At 41.2% G+C, this 21,606-nt stretch overlaps 1 protein-coding gene across 6 annotated transcripts in view; it reads left to right on the forward strand.

Moving 5' to 3' along the window:
• The first annotated feature begins 912 nt into the window (after positions 1–912).
• The window catches only part of EIF4ENIF1 (eukaryotic translation initiation factor 4E nuclear import factor 1), a 31,807-nt gene continuing 11,113 nt past the window's right edge, over positions 913–21,606 (forward strand). For 3 of the 6 annotated variants that reach the window (XM_075898033.2, XM_075898035.2, XM_075898038.2), the window contains exons 1-12: positions 1,019–1,203; positions 1,537–1,596; positions 2,050–2,170; positions 3,693–3,766; positions 5,246–5,373; positions 6,402–6,694; positions 9,188–9,389; positions 12,980–13,155; positions 15,865–16,000; positions 16,321–16,500; positions 18,771–19,000; positions 21,483–21,554. In XM_075898033.2, coding sequence (XP_075754148.1) covers positions 2,078–2,170; positions 3,693–3,766; positions 5,246–5,373; positions 6,402–6,694; positions 9,188–9,389; positions 12,980–13,155; positions 15,865–16,000; positions 16,321–16,500; positions 18,771–19,000; positions 21,483–21,554 — 1,584 coding nt within the window. In that variant the 5' untranslated portion in view covers positions 1,019–1,203; positions 1,537–1,596; positions 2,050–2,077. The other 3 variants (XM_075898034.2, XM_075898036.2, XM_075898037.2) reach the window with 3 other exon arrangements.

The following is a 21,606-nucleotide window of genomic DNA, read 5'->3' on the forward strand; positions in this document are numbered from 1 at the left end:
TAATAGGCAGCATATTTAAAACAAAGAAAAGGAAGTTTTTCTTCACTCAATGCACAGTCAACCTGTGGAAGCCCTTGCCAAAGGATGTTGTGAAGTCTAACAGGGTTCCAAAAAAGAGCTAGATATATTCATAGAGTTTTGGTCCATCATTGGTTATTAGCCAGGATGGGTAGGGATGGTGTCCCTAGCCTCTGTTTGTCTGGAAATGGATGACCGGAGAGGGATCAGATGATAGGGTTGTCAGGTGTCTGATTTTGAACTGGACAATCCATTATTTGAGCTTTCTGTCCAGGAAACAAATGGAGAAAATAGAAATGAGAAACTATAAATGTCCGGTATTTTGTAAATAAGATGTAATGTAGATTGTGATGTAATGTCGAGCGATCTGGTATTTTTGTTGAAACCATCTGGCAACCCTATCAGCTGATGATTATCTGTTGTGTTCCCTTTTCTCTGGGGCATTTGGAATTGGCCACTGGGCTAGATGGACCTTTGGTCTGACCCTCTATGACCTTATGACTTAAACAGAATTCGAGTGGGTAGGAAAGATGCCCCTAGGCTCTGTGCTGGGCCCGCCCCCCAAAAGCAGCCCACCTACAAACAAGGAAAACAAGACGCCTGTGCAGCAGCTCAGCACTCGCGCTGCTGCCTATCAAGTCCCTATCAGTGTGCACGTGGCCCTTAGCCACAGCCCCTCCCCCGCAGCATGGGCAGCATCGCAGGGCTGGCCGCTGGCAGTGCCTGAGCAGTCCTCGCCATCGGTCAAAACCGTCCGTTGCCTGTGGGGAGGGCTATAAACAAAAATCCGTGATTCTCTCTTGTTGCTCAATTGAAGGAGGCGAGACGTCGCCCTTCCGCGGAAAGCTGCGCTTTTCAGTCAGGCAACACAGCGGGCAGCCCCGCCGGGGCCGCCGGGCCGCGCCTGCGCGGTGACTATTAAAGGGGGGCGGTGAGCCGACTCCAGGTTACGGTGGCCGAGAGGAGACAGAGTGCGAGAGTCGGGTAAATCGGGAGAGGGCGCGCGAGTAAACTGGAGGAGGAAGAAGAGGGGGAGCGGCGGCGGCGCGAGCCTGGGGCCGGCGAGCGGCCGGGCGCGGAAGGCGGGAGCGAGCCCTGTGTGGCGGGCGGGGGGAGGGGCGGCGAGAAGCCGGTCCCCAGCAAGGCCTGGTGGTGAGGAGCGGAGGGGACCTCGCCTGCCGCGCGGTGAGTCCCCCTGGGCCCGCCCGGGCGTTACCTGCGCTCGGCGGGCTGCTTCCTGGGCCTCCGCGCAGACCTGTGGCCGGGCTGGGGGGATGCTCAGTCGGGTCCTCAGCCATGGGGGGGGGAGGGGCTGCCTTGGCGACCGTGCGTCAGGCGTCCCTCATCCCCATCCTCGTTCTTCACTTCCCCACGGCAAGCTTGGGAGCGGCCGAGAACACACAATACCCGGGGTGGATGAGCTGCTATTGGCCGTGATGATTATGGGGGGGGGGGAGATGCGTGGGGGGGGTTAAGAAAATTGTTGCTTATTATTATAATTATTATTTATTTTAACAGTGCTGGAAGCAGAGGGATCTGCTCTGCGACCCATGGTTTGGGGACCTGGACCGTTCCATGGTATGCATGTTTATCTGTGGTCCTGTACGGTGCAAAATGGGGTGCAAGTGACTCTCACAGACAGTTTGCGTAGGGGCCTAGGACTGCCCGGCCTGAGGGAAGGGGGCTTCCTATCCAGTCCTTCTCTTTCATGAGCTTTTCCTTCTGTACGCTAATTCTATCCCTATGATGATCTTTGTGGCTCTGAAGCAATTTAAGAGCTCTGTTTTGAACCACAGAGGAATTCAGGCACCTAAGCTAAATTGAAAGCACTTGTTCTAGGAACTAGACTCTCTTACTGCCAGTTATGGTTTAGATATACAGAACAACCAAAACATCAGTCAAAAGCTGTTATGGAATGTGATTGTTAGCTGTAAGTTGGTGACAGTGTTCCAAAACCTGTAAGGAAGGTGTACCGTAAAACCTTCAATTATACTGCCTATTTTATTAACATAATTCTGTATTTTTAATTAGGTCAATAATCAAAGGCTTTCAAATAGACATGGATAAGAGAGGGGCTATAGGAGAAGTTGAAAATGGAGACTCTTTTCTTGACTTGGACAGAATAACAGTAAAATCTCATCGTTACACAAAAGTAAGCTAACTTTTTTCTTTAAGTGTTTTTATTAAGCAGACTTAGAGATGGATTGAAACAATATCAAATTTTAGAAGAAAACGTATCCTACTTTCCTCATAAGGTCAGCCTAGAGTAGATTTGAAGGTGTGATTGATGGCATCTTTTTAAAGGTCTAGTATAGAAAGGGACTTCTGTGTTAAATGGACCCCCACCTCACTATATAGTATCAATGTGTTTCTATGATGTAGGTGACACCTATGTTTGGCTTCCACTAGACTTTTAAATGGGTCAGCAAACATGATAAGTAACACATGTACTAACATGTCTTAAATTCTAGTCTGGTCAAGTTCCAAAGTAGCCAAACATGAAAAGTTTAGGAGGAAGGATAGGATAGTCTTTTTGGAATGTTTAATTCTAATGTCTACAGCTGTATCCAACATGGCTTGTAAACTATGCTAATGTGCCTGTGCAGTTTCAGAACTTATGAACAAGTTCAACTGTGAAGCATGGGAAGGCTAGGTCCTACCAAAGATAATAACCAATTTAAAATTGGAAGAAACTTTCCAAGTATTGACAGTCAAACTTAAGCTTCAGAGACATACTCTTATTGGTTCATGCACTTACAAATTCATTTCTTCTGTATTAGAGAAGATGGTAGTCCACTTCTGTTAACATTAATATTCTGGATTTTCAGTGCTGCTTACACAAACAGTATCTACTAGTGTATAAACACCACCTCTCCAAACAACTGTCTGTCAGTTGACAGAGTGCTTCTGCCAGTTACCTTCATCCATGTTGATGGGCTTGCCAGCATAGCTGTGTAAATTAGGGTATAGATTCTCTCCTCCTCTCTTCTCTCCCCCCCCCCCCCCCCCCGCCACCCAGCAACTTGTATCAGCAAAGATAAGTCAGATAAGTGTAGACCTAGCCTCAGAACTAGAGAGAGAGAGGCCAGTCTTCTGCTATAAGTCCTTGACCAGTAGTCTGTTCAAATATATACAGTATTTGATTTTCTGTGGAGTACCAGAATCCTACTGCTAATAGTGAAATTCTATGACTATTCTGGCCATTCGGTAGACCTAGTATTCTTGTGCTAGCCCAAATATTGGGTTGAGCAAGACAATGGCAGTAGTGATCATCTACACTCATGAATGGGTTAGTAATCACTACCAAGCAAATTTTCTTCCACTTCAGTGACCTGTATGGCCAGTGCATATTACTCACTTTACTTTATCCACAAAATAAATTCAGATTTGTGCCCTCTTTCCCTCTGCTTATCTTTGATTATAAAATAGTTCAATTTCTGCTAAAGGGAATTTTTGGAAAATTAGTAAATAATAGACTTTTCCACTGTGGCTGAAATAAAAAAATACATGTTGATAGAATTCTTCAAAGTATAGTTCAGCTACAGCGACTTCAATACATGAACAAAAATCAGTTAACTTTATCCATGATACTTATATATGTTCTGGAACAAACTTTGCTTTGTTTATGTTCTATCCAGGTGAGTCAGAACTTACTTGCTACTTTTCCTTTCCAGGAAGAACTCTTGGATATTAAAGAGCGTCCCTACTCTAAACAGAGGCCTTCATGTCTTTCTGAAAAATATGACAGGTATTTCTTCGTCTTAAAACCAGCTCTACTGTCTTAACTGGCTAATAGATCTAAGTTCTACAAGCAAAATTATTAAAGCCCTTGAGGCTACATTCTCAGTTCCATTAAGTCCCTGACCAAAGCTTGTTTTAAGCTAATGCCTTCCAAAAAATAGGCATTGAATAGCATAGAGTAATCTAAACAAAATATCTTTAGCTTTATATCTGGTATCTCTACTACTCCTGTGTTTGGGCGGCATATGAATTGTAGAATGAGAGAAATGCCTCAGGATAACTATACATAGCACAGACGCAAGCTCCAAACTAGACTTTAAACAGGGAAACTGTTCTTAAATCCAACATTGATGTTCTCGCTGGTCCGTCGGTAATGGCAAAGATTACTTTAAGAATTAAACTGTCTAAAGGTACACATGCGAGGAAGAAACCCAAGTTTAATACAGGTGTCCTAATATACTTGGGTTGAGATTTGAAATAATGGTTTCTACTGCAACAAATAACACTTTCTGGTAAAATATAGCAATGCAATTGTTGTAGAAACTTTGATTTCTCATTTCATTCACTTGTGAGATGAAGGCACATACACTCCTGCTTTGTACCCATGAATAACTTGCTAAAGAGGGATTGGTATACTAGTAAGATTTAGGGATGTTTGATATTGTGTAAGTCGTCATGTAACTACATGAAATCTTAGCTACATGACTATTTGATCGTCCCCTGGGTCAGAGCTCACAGACAGTGTTCTCCTGGCCCCGCACCTAGGGAGCCCCCTGCTACCCTGTGCTGCTGACTCTGTCATGGCAGCAGTGTGGGGCAGCAGCCGCCTTGCTCTGTGGAGGGAGTCCAAGCTGCCCATGGACAGAGGCTGCTGCCATGGAGCAGCCTCACGCCCCCCCCCCCCCCTTCCCTGGCAGAAATATGGGAGGGAGCTGGTGCTGAGCCTCCTGCCTCCCCTTCTCCCCCCTCCCCCACTGCCTCTGTAAGAGGCAGCATGGATGGGGCAGGTGGGTCTACAGGAGCCTATCCATGCAGGGAGTTGGTTTGAAAACTGGCTCCCTGCATGTATTGGCTCCAGCCTATGCCTCTCTTCCTTCTGCACTGCTGCCTCTCTATCATCAGATGGATCTGTGCTTGTGGGGAGCTGGCTCTTTTAATGCTAATTGATGGAACTGTCGAGTATCAACTCAGTCTTTCATATTACTTTGCATATTGAGCAGATATCTATGCTATCTTCATACTGATTGACAGAATTGTTCCACAAATTCCTAACCTCCACAACTTCCTAACCTCAAAGATTTCTAACACCATGTAAATGGGCTGATTTCAAGTAGAAAAATGGATGCAGATTTAAATCAAACTCAGTAGCATAGATTACTAGTCAGAGTGCAATTATTCTAGCTTAAGTATTACAATGGATGGTGGCTAAAGTAGTTTTTTCTTGCATTGAAATCTTTTTAAAAATTTTGCAACTTTATTTGCATAGTGATGGCGTTTGGGATCCTGAGAAATGGCATGCATCTCTATATCCAAGTTCAGGGCGGACTTCACCAGTGGAAGGCTTCAAAAAAGAATTGGATTCAGAACGCACTTCTCTCATGCGCAGAGTAGTTGGTGAGTGCACCACTCTTGCATATGGAATGATCTGTAAGATGCTGCTAGGATAGTGGGGAAAAATTATTCCTTGAGCAAAATCGCGTTTGCTTTGGCAATAGTGGGGGGTGCTACTGTAGACTAGCCATTACTAGTCTTATTGGAGTTTAACCCCCTTCCAAAAAAGATTCAGATCTAGTTTTGAGCCCTTCCCCCAGAAAAGCCAGCTACGTAACTATCTTAGTACTATTGCTAGTGTAACTACACTGTTGGTTTCCCTTTATAAATGAAGTTAAGGCCCCAGTGAACCTGTCTTGTGGGAAGGGGGAAAATGATTGGTTAGGGCAATAAAGTCTAATTCCATGGGATACATCTACACAGCAACACTATTTCAGAATAACAGATTATTGCAAAATGCATGGCTTCACAGCAAGCCATTATTTCAAAATAAAGATGAGCTGGAGGACGACTTACTCTGATTCCTGTAACATTCATTTTACATTGAGTAAGGGAAGCCAGAGGAGGAATATTCTTCTTGCAACTTCCTGCTGTGTAGACCGTGCCAAAAGCTGAGTTAAGGCACTTCAGCTATGCAACTGACATAGTTGAAGTTCCATACCTTAATTTGACTTTTGCCCTAAAGTGTAGACATGCCCTTAGTGTCAAGTTTAATCCGCCATGTTCTAGTCTTGTATGGGTAATCTTTTGGTGTATATAGTTCCATAAAGATAGTAAATCCATAATGCTTCACTTCACACATCACACTTTGTGACAGTGCTTTGAGGTGAGAATTCAAGCAAGAAACTACTTGGAAAGGATTATGGCTTTATAGACATGTATCACTAGAGAAACTATTTACTTAAATACTTTGTATTTATGTAGATATGAGGAAACATCCATTTTCAAGGACTTGAAATTAAAATTTTAGCTACTTTCTAGTGTCCTACAAGTGGCCCCTATAATTCTAGTGGCTACTTGTCAAACTTTCATGTTAATCTGTTTATCAATAGGACAGATGTTCTAGAGAAGCTTACTCTTTCAATCTACAGATCCTAGGGAGCGGGTGAAAGAAGATGATTTGGATGTAGTCCTAAGTCCCCAGCGGCGGAGTTTTGGAGGAGGTTGCCACGTGACTGCTGCTGTTGGCTCACGTCGAGCAGGGAGCCCTTTGGAGAAGGAAAATGATGGTGTTCGTATTGGTGGACGGAGGATTGGCAGTGGAAGAATAATTTCTGCTCGCAACTTTGATAAAGACCATCGGGGTGGTGAAAAGGATATGCGTGATACTAGAGATGCAAGGGACAGAGATCGTGAGAGGGACTACAAAGACAAGCGTTTCAGGGTTGGTGTTCTCAACTGTTTTCATAGTGAATTGCATTATAGGTTGGTGAGGTCTCCATGCCTATTCAATCTCTGGTCTTTCAGATGAAATTGTCAGTTGTGATGGCTTCTGGTGTTGGACTATTGTCTAGATTGATTTTTAAACTTATTACAGCTGTCAGTCATCTTTTTCACTTACTAAGATTCCTTAGATTTTAACTTTATGGCAAACTTTGGTAGTTCTGGTACACCACAAGTTTGACAGTTCTATCAGACTAGAACACTGTATACTAGGCAGTATATTATGAAGCTGAGTTACATAGCTTAAGCAGCATGTCACCTTCAGTAGAAGACTAGAAGTTCTATCTCAACACAGGTCTCGTTAAGATATCCATTTCATAACTTCAGTGGAAGCTAGACTTTTCCCACTAAGTGGCTTAGATCCTGAATCTTTTTATTTATGTGGGTAAAAGTTTACCAGAACTGTTATATCCACAGTTTCTCCAAGAAATTAATAGCTGTCCAAGCATGTTAAGCTCTTTATTTCCATGTTAAGACCATGAATTCCCAGGCTAACTTCATTTTGTTTTAGCCGTTCACTGCTTTTCAACTTCACTAAAGGTCCTTGTGCATTTGAAAAAATGTATCTATTAAGTAGAACAGAACTATGGAATTTAGGGATGTGAACATGTATCTGTGAGGGTTACCTATCCATGGATACATGCACTTCCCCTATCCCACCCTCACTGCCTCTGAGAGGCATCTGGAACCAGTTGGTTCAAGTGCTAAACCAGTTTTTTTTTTTTTTTTACTTCAGGAGCTTTTGAAGATGCAGCGTACATTGCATTTATTCATGTAGATCAGTTAAATGACTGACTGTGTTACAAAGAATTGAAAAGCAGGAAAGCTTGTTTTTCCTTTTTCCTCTAAGAATACAGACTGGGACTCACTAGTTGGAAAAGGTTGAGGGAGATGGTGATCATAAATATCAGTTCAAAGTGTGCTAGCAATAGATACTTAAACATGCATTTCCATTGTTTTTAATAAACTTACATATCAGCATACTTCAGGGAGCTTTATCTAAAATTAAGCACAATCATCACTAAGGTGAGTTAAATACAGCTTTAGTTTACTAGTAAATTATCTAGAACACAAGTGATGTACCTTTTCTAACTAATTTAAATCTAAATAATTGTAAGTTATACAGTTGTTTAGGTGTGTGTGTATAAATACAAAGTTTAGCACAGGGCATACTAGAGCCACGTCTACACTAAATGGAGGATTGGTGCTCCAGAAATCGCACTTCCAACATTTGATATAGTGGGTCTGGTCAGAACTTGCAAAATATAACACGGAGGGTACCCTGTTAAGTCTAGAACTCCTTGCAACTGCAACGAGTTCTAGACTTAAGGGAAATTGACAGTCTTTCCCAGCAACCTTCTGCTGTGGGACTGCCCCAGAAAATTGACACTAGGTATGACTCCTCCAGCAAAGTAATTCATGTAGCTGGAGTTGTGTATCTTGCACTTTTTTTTCTCTGCCAGTATAGACCTGGCTTCAGTGGTGAATCAATGTTAATGGTTACCAACCAATGAAAGTAAACATTTAATTTCCTAAAACTGTTTTCCATTTGTACTCTCAGATTGGCTTTTTAAATCCAAGTTTCCTGATTGCTGACTTAAATCACCTTGCTGGCTTGAAAGCTGCACAACTTTGGGGAGTATAAATGAATTGCTTTGTGTATAGTCCCCATGGTGTAACTACAGCCTACCTGCTCATAAGTACCTCATTACAAGAAGTATATTGACAAAATATAGTTGAACAAATGATGTGGTGATGAAGAATAGCTAAATGTATAATTCATCAAAACTCACTAGGGGAACACTATATAAAATATGAGCATATGTAAATACCATAGGAGGGGGAACTATTTTGAACTCCAATATAAGCAGGAGGATGAGAAGTAAAAGTGGTGATGGGATCTGAACTGTGCAGTTGAACTGTTACAAACTAATAGATTTTACTCAGGACCACCAATAGGGGGCAGTAGGGTATGTGAAATTGCCACAGGGCCTGGTGATTCAAAAAGGCCCAGAGCTCCCAGCCACCCAGGTTAACTTTAAAATTGTCACTGGTGCACAGCCCACTCTGGGTGGGAGAGCTGACAGGCCAAGGGTAGGGACCTAGTGTGACATGCTTCTAGCCATGCAGAGGCCTTGTCCCAAGCTTGCCCAGGGGTCTGGCAAGTCTCTTGTTCTCTTTTCCTCCCCTCCCCCCCCCCCCCCCCCCACCAGTCTTGTTTTTGAGCTTCTGGTACTTAAAATTGAATAGAATGCTAAACAGCGTAATGAGCCCATTAGCAGGGAGATGAAGCTAGTAGGCTAAGGATATCTGCAATGTCTCTGGTTTTTAAATGTTTTCAACTGTTGCTAATGAACCAATAGGAAAAGTGAAACTCTTAAAGTATTAAAGCAACTCCTAACTTCCATCTCCATGCTGTAACTGCCAACTTCAGAGGGAATTTGGAGATAGCAAACGTGTCTTCGGGGAACGTAGAAGGAATGATTCCTATACTGAGGAAGAGCCAGAGTGGTTCTCTGCTGGACCCACAAGTCAGTCTGAAACTATTGAGCTTACTGGATTTGATGACAAAATACTAGAGGAAGATCATAAAGGACGAAAACGAACAAGAAGACGTACAACCTCTCTGAAGGAAGGTATGTAACAGCCAGACTAAAATGGCAGGAACTGTTCTCCTGAACTTAAAGTTGGGAGGCAGTGTTTGTCTTGTAGTTTTAATGGAAAATGCTATGATTTTCATTATGAATGTTTAGTGAAGAGTCAGACAGGTCACAGGCAATAAACAAATTTCTAATCTGTGACTTCTGACTCTTCTTAGTAAAAAAAAAAAAACTTTTCTCAAATTGGGAGAGAGTAGGGTCCAGGTAAGAGTTGCAGGGACCCCATTGCCCACTAGCTGGGGAAGGTCTTGAGAAATCTGATTACGTGACTTCAGTGATCATCATAGGGCATACAAGGGGGTATAATGGGAAGACCATGTCCAATTTAGCAGTCTTGGATTTTTTTACTTAGCTGCACTGAAGGCTGCAAATTTATTCATGGTTTTCCCAAAAACCTCAATCTTCCATTACATAATATGTTATACTGGGTTGGAAAAACTCATCCTAGGATGTGGCTTGTGCTTCAGAATAAATCAGAACTTGAAGCAAGTTTCAACAATTTTGTTGCTGTGAAAATATTTCCAGATTTTCCAGAGCACAATGTGGTGGTGGTCATGACATTAAATTATGCACAGCCTTCCCATATGGAGATAAAATTCTTGCAGTACTAACTTTTCCTTAGTGATGTTTGCAGCTGAGCAAAGGGTTAGCATGCTACCCATAACCTGACTTTTATTTGTTTTTGCTATCTAGTCATTAGATACTGCTTTAGTTGAAGCATCCAATGATGTTTCTTCACAATATGTAGAGCCCTACACTGATTTGTGCAGATATAAATCAGTAACCACAGGGTTTTCTTGGGAACTGCAGCTGCAAAAGGACCAAAACATGGAAATGCTGTTCCCCAGGGTTGAACTCCCTCCACTGGCAGCCCCTCCAATGTAGCTGTACCATCCCTAGCCTTGATCCCAGCCCTTCCATGCAGCAGTCCAGAAGTTATCTACTGGCTACCCCAGTGGCCCAGGCTGAGGGCAGTATGGCTATGCCAGAGGAGCTGCTTTCATGGGCTGCCGGCCTCTTTAAGTGACTGCTCCACATTCTGCTCCTCTTGCCCCCAGTTTGAGAACACTTCAGTTCCAGGTATAAACTTTCTATCTGTGCAGGGCTCCACAAATCTGAGAAGGCTGTTAGTGCTGTGAGGTTGGACCAGCAATATTCATGAACCTAGCAAGAGCACTTGGCATGCTGTTTTATTGAAGTGTACTTCATAGCAAAATGCCAGGCCTATAGAGTCCAGAGATTCAAAAACATGCCTGAATTGAATAAATTCTCAAGCAAACCACATGGCCACAGGAAGTATACTATAGACATGACTGAATAGTGGGGAAAAATTGAAATCTTCTCTCTTGATAGAGTAGGATTATTATAGCTCTAAGGGACACAGTCAACTTTAAGAATTCATAATTGCATACAAGACCACTTACAGTAAGTATTGATTAGCATTCCAGTCACTTTATTGGTGTTTCAGAGCACTCTAAGGCCTTGTCTACACCAGTGTTTCTCAACCAGTGGTATGAGTACCCTTAAGTGTACTCTAAGTCTAGGGAGTATGTCAACATAACCAAAATTTGGAGAACTGAATTTTAAGTTTTATAGTGCTTTATTTTTGTACCTTTTACACCCAAAAATTTCATCTCCCACCTAGCTACGATGAAGTTTAAACGTGTTGCAATGGTAGAAAAAACTGTGTGAAAACTGGAGGGTGGCTTTTTTTTGTTTTTTGTTTTTTTTGAAAAAGGGGTACTTTATAAAAGGTTGAGACACTAGTCTACACTACAAGGTAAGGTCAGATTTATTAAGGTAGCTTTTTAGCACAACGTTTTTGTGAAGTTAAAGGTGCACTCCCCATTGTGCACAAGAGTTTGACAGTGTGTCCTGTTTGCCAGGAGACTTCAACTTTCCCTTCCCACAGGAGTCTGGGGGCAGGAGAGTTTGGGCATGGCAGAAGAATAGGGGTTCAAACAATGCTCTTTGGGAATTGGCAAATGGAGGTGTACTGCTGTGGTAATAGTTACATATATAGCATCACTTCAGTGACTTCTCATGAGCGCTATTAGTCTTCTCCAAATCAGTGATAGGGAGGAGATGCTTAGTAAATGTGGCCAAAAACTAGAACTTGGTCTGACTTTGCATTGGCTTGGCGTGGAAAGGGATCGGCTGTGTCTAGACTGCATCCCTTTTACAGAAAAGGGATGCAAATTAGACACATTGCAATTACCTTATTTTAAGGAATTTGCATCTTTCAGAAAAGGCTTTATTTTCCAAAAGATCCACGTCTAGACTGGCACTTTTTTCCGGCAAAGCTCTGAGCTGGAAAAAAGCGGCAGCCATGTTTATGCAAATGAAGTGGGGGGGGGTAAATCCCCACTTCAGTTGCAATTGCGATGTCTAACTTGCATCCCTTTTACGGAAAAGGGATGCAGTCTAGACACAGCCATTTTGTTTGTGGTGCTGGCCCACACTGTCCATTTGTCTCCTTCGTTTTCTGGTATGCCTGCCTGAACCTTTATTTTCACAACACACTGCTGGGCATTCTAAGCATATCCTTCTCCACCATGCCCTGTCCAATCTTGCTCCTTTGGAGTTCTGCCTGACCTGATTCCTCTCCCCACAGCAATGAGGTCCAGGATCTCCTGCATGCCCAATGCTGGAGCATTCATAGTCAGGTGTGCTGTATGGCAAGCAGCTAGGAAACAAAATTCAAACTTTCCCAGGGCTTTTCCTGTGCACTGAAGAGCAGCAGAGTTGAAAGTCCTGGCCAGAGCAATCGCATCAGGGAACTGCAGGGCACCTCTAAAGTTGACCTTTCACAGTGCTGAATCTGCACTACCCTAAAGCTGCCCATGCAAGTACAAATTTTCATTGCACCTCTTGTAAAGTAGGAGTACCAAAATCACCTAAAACAGGCTTGGTGTGGTCTCATTGCTTAGAAAGTTGACCTAAACTCCTCATGTAGACCCAAACCAAAGGCAGATAAATCTCAGATATTAGATTATAAACAAGTAGTTATTGCCCTTCAGGAATGGTCCATGCATCCAGAGAAGAAAGCAGTAGGTGCCTAACTCTTGCACAAACACCTCAATTCAGACTAGAAGGAGCAGTAACTTTCAACATGGTGCAGTGGGCTGAAAAGGCCGGACTTACTCAGTGTCCACAAGCTAAAAAAATCTGGCTTTTTTTTTTGGTGGGGTGGGCAGGGTGAGGGAGCAGATAGGCTTGAGGACAGCAGAAAAGAGCTTGTGGAAATTCAGAAAAGCGGTTTAAAAATAGGGTTTGTAGATGAGATTTTACTATACATCAAAGATCTAGAAATTCTTGTGTCCAGTAAGCTCTGTACAAATACAAGTCTCAGTTCCTGTTTGTGCTCTTGGTGGCTGCTTTCAACATAAATTGTGTTAAATTCATGCAGTTAACCAGACTAATGTTTGGAACAAAAGCCACATCTGAACACCAATCCTGTGGCTTAACCAGCAAATGATACTCTGGAAATATCTTTGATCTTTCAATCAGGTGCAATGAACTATCTCATCTTCTTCCCCTTTCCCTTCTCTCCCTCCCCGCCAAAGGAATGGAGTGCAATGGTGGAGTGGCAGAGGTGGATGAAGTGCGGTCTGTCCCTGTCCATGAAACTTCAGCAGACCATGAAGTCCTTAGGGAAGCTGTTCTGCAAGAATCAGCACCAGGAGAGTTTGACTTCAATGAATTCTTTAACCTGGATAAAAGTGTTCCAGGGCTGGGTTCGGTGAGTGACATGCATGTGGCCAGAAGGACCATCTTTATCTACTGTCTTTTTCTGAACTCAGATTTATTTTTTTGTTGAAGTTTTTTTGGCTCTTTAATATTGACCTATTAAAATGTTAATGCTCAAGATCTGGAACACTTTCTCATCCTGATTGTCAAAGTACACATTACAGCCCATTTACTAAAATGTTAAGATGTTGCTTCTAAGGTCACTTTCTTGGATTACTACAACTTTTGGGGTTAAAAGAAGCATAACTTTAATTCCTAACTGTTTCTCTCTCTTTTTTTGGTAAGCTTTAGTATGGGTTACTTTTCTAGGATTTACAGTTTTACAGACCCAGTTCGCAGACCTATTTTTAAAATCAGGTTATAGTTGCAGAAATCTTGAAAAGGGATGGAGAGAGCAGAAACTTGTCCCCTTCAGAGTGGACACCTAGAAGCCTAGGATTCTAAAAGTGTGTGTGTGTGTGTGTGTGTGTGTACACGAAAGCACTGGGGTTTGAACATGTGAGTCTTGGCTTAATATTTAGTGTGATAGGAACCATCTTTATTGCTAAAATGCAAGACTCCTGCAGAAGTCTTTAAACTTCTACTTTATATTAGACTTATCTATGAATTCTACTATAAAGTATGGGAAGACCTTCAAATGTTCTCAAATGGTGCATCAATCTTAAATGAGGGTTGGCATTTTAAGCCCATAGATAGTGACACACCAGATAGGCATCATCCTAAAGTTCAGACCAGATTTTGTTTTCATTTAGAGGCAGAACCTTTATTGTCTGGTGGATATTCAGTAGAACTAGCATTCTAGTTCTGGGCAGCTGGAATAGTCTTGTGCCAGCAGTGTTGTACTGTAAAACCTATTCCTACTATCAACAGCGATCCTATTCCTACTATCAACAGTGATCCTATCTGTAGGCATATTTGGGAAAATTACTCTTCCTGTTCTACATAGCTGTGTGAAACACAGATTACATCTTTCTATAAAATAGATTGTTCAGGTTCTTCCAGCTTTTTTTTTCAACTTCACATGTATGATCAGATGACATCTTGAAACCATTTACTCATGGTTAGCTTCATGCTTGGCAAATTGGGTTTTTTTTCCTCATCTTGGACTCAATGAAACAAGCATTTTCTACAGTGAATGAAGTCCTAGGCTGGGGGACAGTAAAGCTTGCTTAGGATAAACTTTACTGTTTGGATGCTGGCAGATTTTTTGTGAACTAATTTTCCATCAGTCACAACATGCTTGAGTGAAAACTCATTTGCAAAATGGAAGTGCTTTAGCTTGCATTTAAAATGATTTCTTGGCACAGTTTGGTGCATCTGAACTACTTGTAACAGACACTGTAGAACTAACAGTGGCTCGTACTGACACTATTAGAATTCTTTGGTTGTTCAGCTTCTAGAAAGCTTCAGTTAAGCTGATGGTCACTAAATGCTAAGAATGAATGAACTCTGCTACTCTCCATTGGAGTAAAATAGCTCTTCCTTGTTTCTGCATATGCAAACAATATTTGACATTACTAAAGGTGATAGCATGGCACAGCACAGAGAGCAGTGTAAGTGTCCATACCAGACCTCGTCAATATGCTTTCTCTCTCCTGAAGAACCATTTTTAAGTGTTCCAATAAGCCCAAGTGAAAGATTCTATGTTCTACTGAAACAGAAGATGTATTTTGAGTCCTTCATTTCAATTGAACTTATTATGGAGCACTCAGGTTATAGGCCATTGAATCATGGACTCAAGTGTCAATTACTCACATGGGGTATTTTTTTGTACTTATGACTAATTCCTAAATGATTACCTTTTGCTCTTAACTTCTGGCAGTCAAATATTTGTCTGTTCTGATAGTGGAATTTGCAATAATGGCTTATTCTGAAACTGATTATCTAGTAATGTAGTCAAGTGAGTCTGTCCAAGAACTCCTTCTAAATGGTAAGCACTAGCATCTTTAAATTCAGTATATACAGCTTTCTCTTAACTTAAAGGAAGGTCAGGGTTTGGCTGTGCCTGGAATGGGATTGATTCTCATAAAAACCATAGAAAAAATCACTAGGCAGTGAAAGGGGCTGTGGGGGCCATCTGTGGGAGTGGAAGGGGCTGCTTGGGCCAGGCCACCAGTGAACCAGTAAGGTGAATGCTCACAGTAACCCTCTACATCCCTAACATGCACCCTTCTGCCTCCCCTTCCCCCCCCCCCCCCCCCGAGCTGTACCAGCTGGTGTGTCAGCAGCCATGGAGAGACACTTCTCATGTGGCCCCAAGCTGCTGGGGTAAGAACTGGGATAGTCCCTCCTCTCCTCCCATCCTCACTGCATACTGAATGCACTCCTCCCCAACCCTACCCCACAGCAAAAATTAAATGAAGCATCTATTTCTTTCTATCTTCTGAAACCCAAATTGAGTTAAGGACCCAAACAATACTGGGGTTTTTCTAGTAGAATATAAAAGACTTCATTTTGAACAGATAGAAATGCATAATTATACCAATAATGTTTCTCATAAATATGGTGCAATTTCCAGGCAAGAGAAGTAGCTTAAATCCTACCAAGTCCTACATTCTGGGAGTAACATCAGGTCAGCAGCAAGAATTTTACAAGCTATGCAAGAGATTTACTGTGTATAAACACTTCTATTTTTTATTCCTCCTGAGACTTCTTAAAACTTACTGTTTTTATTCTCTTTTCTCCCCTCCCCTGGATACAGATGATAGAGGATGTGCTGGAGGAAGGTTCAATGTCTGCTAGTAGGTTCAGTAGGTGGTTCTCTAATCCTAGTAATTCTGAAAGTCATTCTAGCAGCCTGAGATCCACACCACATGAAGAACTGGAGAATCTGGCAGGTAAAATTGTCTAATATTTACAGAGATTAAAGGGAAGTGCTTCATGTCTCCAAATGTTTGTCTATCCATTCTTTCAATGAGAACCTGTTAAAGATGTATAAATTAACTATTCTGCAGTTTAACTGTCAATCCTTTTGGAAGCAGCTGGTGTAGACATCTCTGTAGTTTCTTTTGCAAAAGGTATCATCGCTTCTCTTTCCATCTGATCTCAAAAGGGGCTTTAGTCATGGTTTTCATTGAAGCTTGTTATCCAGTGTGTATTCATTGAGACATTTAGTTGGTAAACTGATGTGGCAGTGCTCCTGGTTTTGCTGTTTCAGGTCTAGAGCAAGCCATTCTCTCCCCTGGCCAGAACTCTGGAAACTACTTTGCTCCTATTCCATTGGAAGACCACTCTGAAAACAAAGTGGACATCCTTGAGATGCTACAGAAAGCCAAAGTGGACTTAAAACCTCTCCTCTCAAGTCTTTCAGCCAACAAGGAAAAGCTTAGAGAGAGCAGTAAGTGCCTCTTCCGATATTGTGGAGTTCCTGTGATGCCAGATCAAGGCAAGAGATTTCTCAGAAGGCCAAGCCTTCATTACTGAGGTTCAGATGTAGGAAGTACTACAAGTTTACTTACACTTCAGAAAACCCACTGGCCCATGAATCTCAGTTATATTGCTATTGTCACTGACTTTTTCCATCATAATCATAGGATATCAGCTGAATCCTCATCTTGAATATGGTCTCCAGCATATGCTACTCTAATACATTAAGATTATGCAAATCTTGGTGTGCAAATGTGTCTCCAGCTTTATTGTTCCTAGCATCTAGACTGGTCTTCACATTAGACAGTGGTACAATGTCATCAATCCTAAATTTACTTGATATTTAATCTCAAATTATGCAGCTCTTCCCAAAACTTGTACCACAAGAATTATTTTTGCAAGTGCCTGTATGCTCAATCACAAAGTGATTGGAAGTCTCAGTATCTTTTTTTTTTTTTTTTTTCCAATTGGGCTAATGAAAGATTTGCATGCATTAAGTTGTACAAGGGCCCAAAGTAGCTTTTTCATCTGGTAATATTTCCCATAAACCAGTCAAACTGTCCTGGAAATATTGGGTACAATCTAAAATTTCACTTAAGTCTTCAAAGAACTATGGCTCATCAACATGCCAACATATGGCTCATCAACAAGCAGCTCTCCTTGTTAAAACTAACTCCAATAATGTAGAAATGCAACCCTGGATTAGAACGGACTCATTAAATACTGTTATCAGAATGTTAAACCATTCTGTAATGAAGAAGGGAACTGATTCTTTCCATAGTATTTCTGTTCTGCTGAAGCCAATGTAACCTTTTCAGTATTTATTCTAGTAAATAGATTCAGTGCATGCACACAGATGCCCAATGAGCATGCAAATTGACACTGTTGCATGTGCTTACACAAACTGAACATAAGGGCATATGCTGTTTGCCAAATCTTGCAATCTTATTGGAAAGCAGCGTGCATTGCCTTCTAAACTTTAAATTGCTGTGCTGAGCAAAACTTGAAATGCTGCTTGATTTGAGTGATGGAAATTGAGGAACAGGAATTCATCCAACCAAGTATTGCAAGCACTTCTGTCCAGCATCCAGTTTGTGATGGTGAACATTGGAGGAAAGCTGTCCTCTTTTTGGTTTCAGAAACATAAATTCTAATTCTACTCAGACTTCTCTCTTTCCCAAACAGCCTTTTAATGTTACATATTCTTCACAGAACAAAGATAAAGACTTCCAAATCACAAAGCAGACTTCTGTTCACTCTAATGTCAACAACACTTGACATGTTGGGTCCCCATCGATTAAAATGCTAATCAAGCACTTCAGACATTCTGGGATGTTATCTCTTTATTGGTTAGTCTCCCCTCCAGTGTTCAGCTTTTTTCTCATGCCCTGTAGTGCATGTCAGAATAGTGTCCCTCCCCTGCTTCATGGCCATATTTCCAGGAAGTCTAGCTTTCTGCAGACCACCCTCTTACAGAAACCCACTGGACATGGCTATCTTTTTTTCTCCCTTATTCTTCAAGATACTTGTATATTGTCAGTTTTTCATATCCATGCATAATCAAAGGATGTCAGGTACTGGTATATGGAGAAAATAATAAACAGTGCTTATTGGTGCATGTTCCTTATTTTGTTGGTGCTTCTACAAATCTTTTCATGATCCATAATGGCTTCAGTTTCCTTTGGGGAAACATAAGCCCAACTGGGAAAAACTATGCCAATCAAATTATAACTTTTTTTTCTGAAGTGTGACATCCAGGTATGTATGTTCTCTTCAAACAATAGCCATCACTTCTGTGGCTGTATAAGACTGGTTTCCTGAAGTATAAGCTAAATTATAATCTGTGCATACTTGTAACAGTATTAAATTACTTAGATTCCTGTAAACTTAATTCATTCTATTTCACTGTACTTCCTGCTAAGAATGTACTGTCAAAACTGCAGAAGGAAATGTCTTCCCTTTCTAAATTTCCAAGTCTCAAGGTAAAGGAGAGCTAAAAACTTAATCTAAAATTTGAATATGCTTGTAAAGACTTGTGCCTAAAACTGTTTATGGCTCAGGTTCATTAACTTGAATGAGAATATTGCAATGTAGCTCAAACAGTGATTTTAAAACAAAATTTACAGCCAGAACTAGCTTATTCATGATGCAAAATTAAATTTCCCCACCATTTCTAGGTACTTGTTCATATGCTTGTAAATAAGCACCTTGTTTAACTGTCTTCACCCCTCCCTTTCTCAGCACATTCAGGGGTTGTACTTTCAGTGGAAGAAGTAGAAGCAGGGCTAAAAGGCCTGAAAATGGACCAGGAGGGTAAAATTGCTGCTCCATTCATGGCAGAACAAATGGAGGCGGTATTGAATGTAGCTGGCTCCAGACCACTCCAGAGAGATGGAGATATGTCTGCATTTAATAAACTAGTCAGCAGTATGAAGGCAAGTGGAACGCTACCTTCACAACACAAGCTCAATGTAAGTAACACATTCTTGAGACTACTAAAATATAAATGGATCCATGACACACACTGGGAGTGAACTGGACATTCCCCAATATGACACTCCCAATTTCATTATCAGCTGTCCGTTGAATATGATGGGGTGATGGTAAATGTACTGACCATGAGAGTGATGTTGGTAATGCTACTTCCAGTAGGGGGCCACTGAGTAGAGGGGTGTATGTGTTTTCTTGTTTAGTAGTTGGTAGTTTCATCTGTAGCCTAACAGCTTCTGATGGTTACAATAGCATTTGTGAAATGTAGCACTTGTCTGCTTTAAATGGACCTCTAGTGAAGATTTAAGACAGTTGAGTCTGATCCATAAGGCCATGTCTACACTGAAATAGGAGATTATTTCAGATTTACTAAATTCAACTTCTGGGCACCCAGTCTTATAAATTTGAACTTCCATATCTTCTCTGAGGAAAAATCAAATGTAGTCCAAGGCTGACTTCATCAATGTGGCTACACTCCCTCAATTCAGCACCCCCAGGGAGCACTTAGGGAGCTGCAGGAGGCCTCCTAGAGGCCAATTAGTTCAAATTAGCAGCACTTGAGTATCCACAAACATGATTTTGAACTTACAAGTTCAGGAATATCTCTATTCCTCATGAAAAGCAAGACTACAGAGTTTGAATTCTGTGGCCCCTTATTCTGGAATAACAGGCTTGATAGTGTGGACACTGATTACAAAATCAACCTTGGGGGCTTATTTCAGACTAAGGTCCTAGTGTAGACCAGGTCTAAGTTAATAGAAAAAATTTTTGATCCTGCTGGATGAGATCACATCTCATGCTACACAAGAATTAGCCATTTTGGTGGGGGGGGGAGGCTTATCTCAGCACATCTTCTACAAAGAGCTATGTTGCCTTCACTTTGGTGTTAAAAAGATTAAGTGCAATGTGCAACAAATGTTAGTGATGTCACAACTCTAATACTACTTTGTTTCTTGTTTTGTATTAGTAGGAGTGCTGGGCCAATTACCCAGTAAGTGTTATACACACTTTTTTAACTTCAAGTAAAGTCAGTTTAACTTGCAAACCACCTGGAATCTGAAAGGTTGGAAGTCAATTTTTTTCTCTATTCCACAACTTCCCTAGACAATTTATTCCAGTATGTAACACCCCTGTTAGGAAGTTTTTCCTATTGTCCAACCTAAACCTCCCTTGCTGCATACTATATCTTGTCCAACCTCTAATTTTGAGTGCAGAGGCATATATGAAGGCAAAATTAAGTGGGATTTTAGTACAGCAGAATTACTGCTCTGAGTCTAGCTTGATTATAATGTCCAAACATGATAAACTCACATGTTAACCTTGAAGGCAGTGAGACATGCACAATTCACTAATACTGTTTTGATATACTTCTCACAACCATGCTACAGTGACTTAACAAAATTCAGCTGTTATCTAGTCTAGTGCACTTTCCTCTCACTGGCAAACACAAAGTAGTAGATCTGGAAGCTTTGGTGTTTGACTTGTGGATCGCTAAAGTTTTGGAACTATAAACAGTTTCTAAAAGTGCAAAAAACTTTCCTCTCATTAAGATATGAAAGTGCTCTTAATCAGTACTGGTCTCTCTCCTGGAACTGGAAGTTTCTCTGAGACAAAGGATTGCACAGAATGTGGACTATGTGAATGGTAAATGTAGAGAAAGGAGAGCTCTTCCACATACCAGTTCATTAAACTCTTTGATTATCCAATGCTGACAGTTAGCAAGGAATATAATCTTGTATAGTCTGTAACTAGACAAACTGTATCTAAACAATTTTTGTTTAACTTAACAATGTCAAAGGAACTGTCACTCCCACATATTTGGAAAGAGGGATGAGAGGATAAAACTATTTTTGCTGCTTCATAATTTGTTTTGTTGGGCTACTGATTGGACATGGCATTTGATCAGAAGCAAACTAGGTGAGAAGACTTTTATAGCAAGATATGGAGGGCATCTTAACTTAATTACTTGATTTTTTTTACATCCCCATGCACTACCATACAAGCATCAAGAGTCAATTTTGTGCATCAGAAATGATCTCAAATATTCTAGCTCAGATCTCTCCTTCTCTATGGCGGCTTGATTCCCCAGTTACTCACAATATCCTATCTTTATGGCAACTATAATTTATAAGTAGTTGACTATTTTAGTTGCCTTTGCTGTTTTAGGAGATCGCAAAGCCTATACGGAATACTCAGATGCAGATCAGAAAATCTAGTTGATTGTAGGTCTGGGGTCCTGTCTTAACTGGGGCCCTTCTGGGTTGGCTGGAAGGATCAGACACACTGAAATTGTAATGTAATGAAGTTATCAGAGGGATAAAGTACATACACTACAAGATGTCATGATGTTCGTATCTCCCCTAGGTTATGGGAATGGCCTGGGTTCTGAGCCTCTGTTGTAGTTTGTAAAGATTTGACTATTACATGCAGATGTAAGAAATAAACTGTTTTATTACTACTTAGCAAAGCCTTGAAAGCCACTTGATGTCTCCTCCTGAGATCCCAGGCCAGTGTCTCCCAAAGAACATTTTGCAGGTATTTTGTTTTTGAGACTTATCACCTTGTCATACAGAGAAGAGTAAAGCAA

Source organism: Pelodiscus sinensis, chromosome Z, assembly GCF_052426305.1.
Source record: "Pelodiscus sinensis isolate ZL-2025 chromosome Z, ASM5242630v1, whole genome shotgun sequence".
Lineage (NCBI taxonomy): Eukaryota > Metazoa > Chordata > Testudines > Trionychidae > Pelodiscus > Pelodiscus sinensis.